This window comes from Vipera ursinii, assembly GCF_947247035.1.
Source record: "Vipera ursinii genome assembly, chromosome: 7".
NCBI lineage: Eukaryota > Metazoa > Chordata > Lepidosauria > Squamata > Viperidae > Vipera > Vipera ursinii.
The window spans coordinates 24,022,113-24,032,622 of NC_139521.1; the positions used below are offsets into that span (position 1 = coordinate 24,022,113).

The following is a 10,510-nucleotide window of genomic DNA, read 5'->3' on the forward strand; positions in this document are numbered from 1 at the left end:
TTCCGTGAATTTCTTGGAGGTGTAGTCACAAAGTTGTAGGACTCCACTTTTATTCTTTTGTAGTAACACAGCTCCAACTGCCACGTCGCTGGCATCCGCTTGAATTACAAAGGGCTCCCTGGGGCAGGGGTGCTTTAGGACCAGTTCAGCCGCAAATAGTCTTTTTAAATTCTCAAAAGGTTTCTGACAACTCATAGTCCATGCTAGTGGCTGGCCAGGTCACGGTTTTCCCCCTCCCTTGCCTGTTTTGAGTAGTTCTGTAAGGGGTAGAGAAATCTCAGCAAAAGAGGGAATGAATTGATGGTAGAAATTGGTAAACCCTAGGAAGCTTTGGAGCTGAGTCTGTGGGGGCTGCCATTCAATTATACTTTTCACTTTGGCTGGGTCCATTTCGATGCCCTCGTCAGAAATTCTATAGCTGAGATAATCTGGTGCAATTCACATTTCGATAATTTGACATAAATTTTGGCATTCAATAATTTCTTTAACACTTCTCTGACCAGTCTTATGTGATCAGTCATATTCGTACTGTATATCAGAATGTCATCAAGATACACCAGAACCCCTTTGTATAATTGATCATGTAGGACCTCATTAATCAACTGCATAAACATGGCTGGGGCCCCCTTCAGTCCAAATGGCATGACTTTGAATTGGTAGCTTCCTAAGGGGCAATTGAAGGCCGTTTTCCACACGTCCCCCTCCCTTATTCTTACCCGCTAATACGCTTCTCTCAGGTCTAACTTGGTGAAGACGCTCCCCTTTGCCAGGTGGGTAAGTCTTTCAGGAGGGGGATAGGGTATTTATTTTCGACACTCACAGCACTCAGGCCTTTATAGTCAACGCAGAGACGAAAAGACCTATCTTTTTTTCTCTTTGAATAACAGAGGGGCTCCCACAGTAGACTTGGCCCATTCAATGAATCCCCTCGCTAGGTTTGTATCGACATACCGCTGCATCTCCTTCATTTCAAGGGGGGACATAGCGTACATTCTTGGTCGGGGGAGTTTGGCCCCTGGTAACAGTTCAATAGAACATTGGGATGGTGAGGAGACAAGGTATTGCATTCTTTCTCACTAAACGCCTCCGCTAGGTCCTGGTACTCGCTGGGAATGAGCAGCTTGCCAGGTGGCCATAACGTAGCCATGCGCGCTTGCTCATTGGTGGGCTAAAATCCTCTGTAACATCTGTTGAATCAATGGGGGGATTGGGCCCTATGGGTAATCTCACAGTTCTCATTCCTTTTTCCCCACCAGATAAATGGCTTTCATTTGTCTAGCCAGGCTAGTCCTAGGATCACAATCTCAGACATCTTTGGAGCTACCAGGAAGCGAATAAACTCCCAGTGCTCGCCTATTTCCAGGCATAAGGGCTCCGTTAATTGCGTGACTAAAGTCCCTCCCATTAGGGAGCCATCGGTTCGCTCAAACCTCACAGGTTTGGAGAGCGGCTTAGCCCGTATGCCCAGTCTCAGGGCACATGACAGGCTAATGATGTAGCGGGAGCAGCCAGTATCGACTAGCACTTTCAGGTCTACTTGTGCCCCTGACTTAGGGATTATGAGTTTAGCAGGCAATAAAAAGGGTAGGATGCGTCGACTCACCATCGGGTCGTTCTCCCCTTCATTGTCGCTGTCCAAAGAGGGTAGAATGGGGGTGGATCCAGTTTGAGTTCTGGTGTCCTCCCGTGTGGGGGATGTGACCTGGACAAAAGGTTCCTGTGTCATCTGGTTGGATTTCTCTCCATTTAGCCGCTGTGCAGGTCTCTCTCACTGCTGGTCCTGGTCTGTTCTGCCATTGGGGGAAGGGGACCGGGCATTTCGCTGCTTGATGTCCCTGCTGTCCGCATTGGAAACACTTAATTGCCGGGTCTACAGGTGGCTTGGGTCTTTCAGCCCTCACAGTAGTAGGAGATCTTCAGGGGGGGATTGCCATTCAGGTTGTTCTGACCTTGGCTCAAGTTAAGCTGGTGAGGCTTCTTATAGCAGGCAAGCTGAACGTCTAATTTCATTGCTACCTGGTACCATTCATGCAGTTGGTCAGGTACAGCTCGGTAGATGCATGCCATAGAAAGGTGGTCGTCTAATCCTTCTCTGAAAAGATGAATTATGGATTGCTCAGGCCATCTCTCTATCTGACCTGCCATCTTTTGAACCTCCGCACATACTCTAGGGCAGGCCAGCCAGCTTGCTTTATCTTATGGATTTGTTCTTCTGCTTTGAGGGCAATGGATGGGTCTTCAAATCTTTTCCTCAGCCCCAGGAGGAACAGGTGGGGGTCCTCCAATTCAGGAGCCTGCTCGTTATATAAATTGTTCAACCATTCAGATGCTTCTCCCTCTAAGCTGGATGCAATCACATCGACCATCGCACCTTGTTCTGGGTAAAGGTGACCCCAGCAATTCAAGTGAGAACGAACTTGGTTGAGGAAAAAATCAGTTTCTTTGAGTGCCCATCGAAGGTTGCTCTGAAGGGTGGGCTCATCATTGGTTGCTGGAGGCCCCATTGCTGCTGGCCCCACCCTGGTTGTTGGTTAAATGATTGCTGGGGGCCCCATTGCTGTTGTTGTGTCTCCAGTTGCTGCTGGCCCCACTGGTCCTGCTGTATGTTCAGGGGTTGCACGTTTGGGTCTTGCTGCTGTCACCCTTGCTGTTGTCCTCCCACCAGCTCTTGATCTCCAGGCTTCTGCACCACCCCCAGCTGGTGCAAGGCTTCTATTAGCTGGGGCAAGCTCAGAGGTTGTTAGCCTATCACTTGTGGGGTTTCCCAACCTCCCATTGTTGCAGAGGCCTCAGGCTGGGGTCCTCTGTTTCTATGGGTCTGGAGGGCTTGGCAGGGGAGTCCTGGGGCTGGTAGGCAGTCTGATCTGCAGACAGGATTTTCCACTCACCCAGATTCTCAGTGGCTGATGATCTGGCATCTCCCCCCCATTCTGCTTCTGGGGCCTCTTGCAGCACAGTTTGGCCTCCGTATTCTGCACTGGAGTGGTTCCAGGTTGATGACAAGATAAGCTCAATTATCTACTGAGGTTTGGAGATCGGCCCAAATTCATCTTCCCACAGAAAACTATCTATTATTTCCTCTTCAGAAGTTTCGCCAGGAGCCAGGCTTTCCCTTTCCAACCTGAGGATTCTTCCCTGAATCTTTGCCAGCTTATCTCTCTTATCAGAGACAGCCATGGTGGTTCAGGACCCCCCTTTGAAAGGAAAGAGATTCTGGCATGATGTCATGGTTCCACTAAATGATACAATTCAAATAAATTGCAGGCATATTATCTAAAAAGTCTTAGTAATGAAACGAAACATCGGCACTCGTGGAGGGATGCCAGAATCTGAAATCTCCTCCCCACAAACCCATCATACACACACACAATCCCCGCCCTTATCTACACGTCATAAATCACATTATCCAATTAGTTTTACATATGAGGTTTCACTTCCCATTCCGTACACGGGCTTTCTAATCTTCTCACAACAACCGGGTAGAATCCTCCCTCCCAAATGAAGCAATTAAAGTAACAGGCTGTCTCTTATAGTGCAAAACATGTCAATGTTTGCAGCATTGACATCGGCCTCTTGAAGCCCACATTCATTGCATCAGCGTGGGAATATAAAAGCAGGCTCAAAAAATGACTTTCAAATATGTTAATTTAAACTATATATTTTAATTTAAAATATATTATGGACTGTTTCAAGTTGCTGTTTTAGTGGTTTTTTGTAACTCATTAAAAATTAGTATTTAATAATAAATACCAATGCTTGAAATTTTGTTTTACAGATAGTCCTTTGACTTACAACCACAATATTTGTTGTTAAGCAATCTAGTTACTAAGTGAAGTATCATGTCACCTATTTTATAACCTTTTTTGCAATAGTTGTTAAGCAAGACATAATGTAACTGCAAGTTGGGATCTCCCCTGCCAGCTTCCCCACTCACTTTGTCTGTTTTTTTCAAGAGGCAACTGGACTTTCTTGTTTTTCTTTGAAGATGTTTTGCTTCTCATCCAAGAAGCTTCTTCAGCTCTGATTGGGCGGTGGGGAATGTAATTTGCATTCTTTTAGTCGTTGAGGCCACTTGGAGGTTTGTCTGTGTCTTCAGGGTCCGGAATAGTGCAAATGGGTGTAGAACCTTCTTGGAACTGCTGAGTCTTTTTTTTCATTGCCATAGTAACTTCAAATGGTCATTAAATGAATGGTTGTAAGTTGAGGACTATCTGTATTATAAAATGAACCAATGAATTTATTAAACTATTCCATATTTATGAATTTAGATTGGAAGTCCCTTCCTTCCTTTCTACCTACTTACCACAAAACTGCTTATTCTGCTACTTGCCCTGGGTACTTTTTTTCTTAAATGAAGGGTAAAATGTGAATTGTAACCAAAAAAGACATCTAAATTCATTTAGAATCAAAGACCTTATCTGAATGTGGATATCCTACTAATGATATCCTACTATATATTTCAGACACTACTCTGTTAATGAAAATAGAAATCCTTAATCCTCCACCTTTTCTTTGAGCTGGAGTTTTATATACAAAAGCAGATTCCCTGATTTGAACTAGAAGCTCTCTGCCAATTCAGCAAAAGATTGGTGAAAACTGTTAGTATTTCAATGGTCAAAGACAGATTTTTTTCATTTGCAATTTTTCAAATGTTATTAACATTGATTTGATTACATTAGTCACTGTTTCAATATGGATTCCCATAGCAGAATGGGAATTTAAATTTTTAGCAGAAAGCACATTTCTATAGACTTTATACAAACACAAAACTACTAATAGGGCCAGCCCTATTTTGTAAGGATTGAGTCAGAGTTTTGAAGGTCATTTGAAGCAAGAAAATACAAAGGTCTAATCCAAAGTAAACCAGCAGAATCACCATTATTACTTAGGGAACAAAATACAAGCTTAGGTCTTAGCCTTTTTGCAACTTATATTCAAGCTAAAGCACTTTCTGTACAAGCTAAAAGCTTTCCACAAACATACATACATTCTTCCTAACCTATACATTCAATCATAACAGAATTTTAAAAGTTGTCCCTGGAGGACAGAATTTCTACAACTGAAATTTCCAGTCTGAATATTAAAGGCCAAGGAAAATGTTGACCAAACCAACATGCACACCCCAGGAACATTTCCATTTTACCTGGCGTTCCAACTAATGCTGCTTTTGCACCTGTTAGAGTTAATAAGCCCCCTTCCTTCAGGTATTTTGTAGCCAAGTGAGTAGAGATGGTTGATGTCCAAACACTTTGCTTCCACATCAGGTCACTGTTTTTGTATAAAGCTAATGAATGGACAAGAAGATATGGAACACATTAGACATCATGAAACATATTCACCTTATGCAGAGAGCATCACCAACTGTTCTCTTAGCCCAATGAGGTCTTGTTCTGCATAAGACACCTGAGAACTGCTCCCTAGCTTAGCTGCCAGACATGAAATAGGAATTTAACTCCAGCCTGCCTAATCAGATACTTGTGGATTTAACAATGGGATGGGCATACATTAAAAAACAACTGATGGCATTCAGACACGTGTAACATTCAAAGGAAGTCTTCAGAACATCTAGATCATTCTCCCAGTTCAAACATAATTTGTCAAGTGCAATATATTTGTGCTCATTTCTCAACACTTTTTTAAATCTGTTTTAAATTTAATGAGACTCAATCCTGCTTCAAGTTCACACTCCCCTATTAACCATCTGGTTTCTAGACAGACAGGAGTGAAAAACAGAAAATGTACAGCAATGCCTTTGATCAGCTTCATAGGTTGCTAACTCCATTTCCCATAACCAACAAACTGGGACTTAAATCTTCTTACATACTAGGATTGCAAGTTAAAGGAGGCCATTTTATTTTGCAGGAAGCACGATGCCAGGTCTGCAGTTCAACCATTACACAAAAGATGCATTTGAACAATCTGAACTGTTTCTACTAACATCAGGTTATGTAAAGGGAAGATCTACACTAACCTATTGCTGCCCTACATGGCCCATGCAAATCTTTTTGTTAAATATTATGCGTATGGAATATAATCCATATCTGAGAGCCAGTAGTGCTGGCCAAGGAACCAGGAGGCCTGAGTTCTAATGCCGCCTTATACATGAAAACTGGCTGCATGACTTTGGGCCAATCATCAGAAGACTATAAGTTCTAGTCCCACTTTAGGCATGAAAGCTGGGTGGGTGATTTTGGGCCAATCACTCTCTCTCAACCAACCCACTTCACAGTGTTGTTACTGTGGGAAAAATAGGAGGAAGAAGGTGTATTATGTATGTTCACCACCTTGAGTTACTTACAGTTTTTTTCTTTTTAATAAATTTAGACATTTCTAAAATTCTGTTTTCACTTTGTCATTATGGGGTACTAAGTGTAGATTAATGATAAAAATAAATTCGAACAACTGCAGAATCAGACTACAGCATAACAAAATTGACAAAAGTGAAGGGGATCTGAATATTTTCTGAAAGCACTGTATAAAGTAATAAAGGTGGGATAAAAATCAAATAAGTAAAATAGAAATCCCAAATACTTTCTAGTCGCTATCTTGGCAAGCATACACAGCTTCAAGGCAGACTCAACTGTGCAACACAGCCCTACTGAAATGCATTTAAACTTAGAAAATTAGAAACCTGCTGTGAGGTCTATTTTTCTCCCAACAGGCTTTGTTTTCAATGCCAGCCAGTCCAGGACACTGCTGGAAGTCAGGAAACAGATGTTGTCTCACAGCTGCTATTGTATCAATGGAATTTCAGAGCTGGAGACATCAGGAAGGCATTAAATGGGGCAGCTCCAGCATTCTTTGCTGAGCAGCTCCATCACAGACCAGAAAGAGGCCATTCTGAACGACCACGGGAAAGAGAAAGCAGAGAGCATTTTGTGAACTTACAGTTTGCCTTGGCACTGCCTCCAGCCCATCCACCAGCCACACAGAGGATTGCATCCACCTTGTTTTCACCCAGGACTTTTCTAACATTTTCCGTCACCTTTCAAAAGTCAGAGTTGGGGGAGCAGTTACAGAACAAGAACCAGCAACTTTGATTTGTAAATATTTCAACCAGCCCTCACCAAAGTGGTATACTGACTCTCTAAAATGAGATAAATATTTCTGCATATGGAATCATTAGAACCCTGGCTTTGTTGGTGTTAAGCTTTTGGCAGATTGTAACCTGTAATCTGAAATCATCCGGCTTTAGCACAGATTTTATTAAACTAAAGTAGCCAGGTTGCAGTTTTTTTCTTACTTCTCGTACTCAGATGTAAAGGAGTAGAAAGAGCTCTACTTGCCTGGTTAACAAGGAGAACTTTCCAAGCTCCTTCCTTACCTGCGACAAAGCAATCATCATATTCTTTTCACCATTTTATTAACAACATTGGGAATTTGAAAAATAACTGACATGAAAATAACAGAAAATGGGATCTAAGGGAGGAAAGTGTGGCTTCTTTTCCTTGGGGGTGAGGGGTAGGAAGGCAGGGATGTCACTGCCCTCCTACATCAAAATGCATCAAAATTTGTTTGGATGAGTTAAGACTGAGCAAGACTTACAAAACAGGTTTTGGAAAGCTACTGGGAAATATAAGACTGATTGTTTCAGGAGTGAAATATGACAGAAAGCTGCAGAGCAGACCCTAATGTAACTAATGGAATGGGGAATTTTGCAAAACTTTTCGTAGTCCTTTTCCCCTGAATTTTCATCTCATTAACATGCATGAACCATACATCCCTACCGCTAAATAGGAGCAAGAATGCAAAGCATAATGCTTAATATAAGCCTATGCTTTGTAACGCTGGTCTAGCCCTCTTTTCCATTCTCAGCTGTGGATCTCTCACAAACAGTGGCTCAGCATGCACCAAAAATATTACTCCCAAGAGGACTGTCAAAAAAGTCAGGATGGCGACTTTGATGGCAACACAGGAAATCCTTTTTTTTTAATATGCACTGAAAACACAGATACAGTAGTAGCCAAAATTGTGGAAACCTTTTGGGAAAAGTGTACAGCCCAGTTTAGTTTTTTTCAACATTTGAAAGATAAAAATGCTTTTGTGGAATTCTAGATTTTAGGCCAAATTCCTGCAGTCTACGCCGAATAGTCCTTGCACTCAACTTCACATTGCATTGTGCCGTTTCATCTTGTATACACCCAGATGATTTTCTTCTGTCACATAGGCACAGTCTTTTAATTCTTCTATCATCACTTGCTGTTGTGCACATTTTCCTGCCTTTACCAGTGTGGTTTTGTAGTGACTGAGTCTCCTTATACTTCTTCAAAAACTTAGAAATGTCACCTTTGGTTAAGTTTCCACCAATTTTTCTTCTAATTTCTTTATAACTGTAGCCTTGTTCACTTAATAATACTATTTTACTTTACTTTCTGGGCAACCAGTCAACTCTTTGCACCATTACTTTAATTTTATTCCGTTTTACAAGCTCACTAAACTTAAGCAAGTTGTGCTTCCTTTTTCTGGTTATTTGGCTATAACTTTTCATAGAATACAGTGCAGACAATTGAACAAATAATGTTGCATTGATTAAATTATCTTTCCATTGATATATAATTTTAATGTACTACTACAAAAAAAGTGGTATTAGCCATCAAACCTCAAATGTACACTTTTCCCAAAAGGTTTCCATAATTTTGGCCGCTACTGTAGTTCTTGACTTACACCATAATTGAACACAAAATTACAGTTGAACAAAATTACAATTGAACCCCAAAAACTTACAGTTAAGTAGGTTTTACCCCATTTTACGATCTTTCTTGCCACAATTGTTAAGTTAGTAACATGATTGTTAAGTGCCAGAAGGTCACAAAAGGGAATCCCATGTCCCCGGGATACTGCAACCATCATAAATACAATATAAAGCAGTTCCCAAGCGCCCAAATTTTGATCACATGACCATGGGTATGCAGCAATGGTCATAAGTATGAGAAATTTCCCCCGTTTTTCAGTACCACTGTAATTATATGGTCACTAAACAAATGGCTGTAAAGTCTAGGATTACCTATATAACACATCTAACGGAGGTCTACAAATTGGACTCTAGGATATTTTCCTTTTTCTCCAATATACTAATCAATACAAAATCCTCAGGTTTACTAAAGGCCTAACTCCTGTAATGGAATAAACAGTTGTGAAATGTTTCTTCAGGGTTTCCAACACCAGCACTCTTGTTTTAGCAGCCACCTGAAAGGCAAAACTTCAATCAGAATAGTATCCACCCTTCAGTGCGTCCTAATTTTTATGGATATTATGGGAGAACAGCAGTTAGTATATGGTAGTCAAAAATGAGGAGTCTAGTAGCATATTTTTGGAACAATGGTTTTTCATTTCAATGCCTTCATATTTGTTCCTCTGAAAAAGATGCCACCAGACTCCACCTGATTTTGCAATGATTTAGAACAGGATTTCCCAACCTTAGCAATTTTTAAGATTCATGGACTTCAATTCCCAGAATCTCCCAACTAGAATGGGATTTAGGACAATTAGGAACAGTGATTGATTACCTGCCATTTGTGTTCCTAATCTGGCCCTAAGAAATGGAATCTACTTGCAAATATTTCAAGCTTTGGGTAGGAAACTGAAGTCAATATTTCCGCAGTTTTCTCTGGGCTCTTTTCCAATCGCAAAATGCTTAAAAGCTTGAATCCCTTTTTTTACCTGCTCTGCTTGTTCCACAAACGAATCGCCCATTTGCACCACGACGTTGGCGCTCGCCTCTTGGTTTTCTGCTAAATCAATGCTGAGCACCCACTGCGGGGGGAGGGGGGGAAAAACACAGACACACACACACACCAAGATTTTGTTTTGAGGTTTGTAACATATACTTATATGTTGGCAAGCATTTGCCCCAAAGCTACGCTGCAGAGAGCGAAGGGCTTCGTTGCAACCGCCTCTCCGCGCCCGGCCAGTCTTTTGCTAAGGGCAACGCAGCTTCTCTCCCGGGCCAGAAGCATGCAACACCTTTGCGTGTACGTTCCTTCCTTTGCACAGCGGCCTCCCCACCACCGAGCCGCCCCCCTTCCTTGCATCCGAGGGTGCAAGAAAGTCGCTGTCTCCAAGGTTTATTGCATTAAGGCCGGAGCTTCGCAGAGCGGCTTTTGCCAACCTTTCCGCACCCCGCCAGGTCTTTACCCAGTTTTTCGCCCGTAGGTGCCGCACGCAGGCGGAGCCCAGCGCCCCTCTACCGCCGTAAACCAACGCCCGGGAGGCCTCCCCTGCTGCCATGACCGCTACTCCGACGACAAGCAGCAGCTCTTGCGGAGAAAGGAAAGCGGAAGGCGGGCACCCGAGCTCTCCGCCCCCGCTGGGTGGGTTAAGTGGCGGAAAAAGAGGCACGCCCCCTGCTAGGCTAACCTAGTTTGTCTCATCCGCACAGGGAGGGCGGACTTTCAAGAGCTGTGCTTGTCAGTCTCGGTAACTTTAAGCGGCGGGGAGCCATCTCCCAGAATCCCCTCAGCCAGCATGCTGCTTCAGCGAATCTAGCAGGGAGATGTGCACAAATCCTCCA

The 10,510-nt window shown here is 42.7% G+C and overlaps 1 protein-coding gene across 6 annotated transcripts in view; it reads right to left on the reverse strand.

The window, feature by feature from the left end:
- Positions 1-10,280, reverse strand: part of QDPR (quinoid dihydropteridine reductase) — a 32,040-nt gene extending 21,760 nt beyond the window's left edge. For 4 of the 6 annotated variants that reach the window (XM_083366949.1, XM_083366952.1, XM_083366951.1 and 1 more), the window contains exons 1-4: positions 10,135-10,280; positions 9,661-9,753; positions 6,889-6,985; positions 5,144-5,284 (exon numbers count right to left, since the gene is read on the reverse strand). In XM_083366949.1, coding sequence (XP_083223075.1) covers positions 5,144-5,284; positions 6,889-6,985; positions 9,661-9,753; positions 10,135-10,227 — 424 coding nt within the window. In that variant the 5' untranslated portion in view covers positions 10,228-10,280. The remainder of the gene's footprint in view (positions 1-5,143; positions 5,285-6,888; positions 6,986-9,660; positions 9,754-10,134) is intronic. The other 2 variants (XM_083366950.1, XM_083366954.1) reach the window with 2 other exon arrangements.
- Positions 10,281-10,510: the final 230 nt, after the last annotated feature.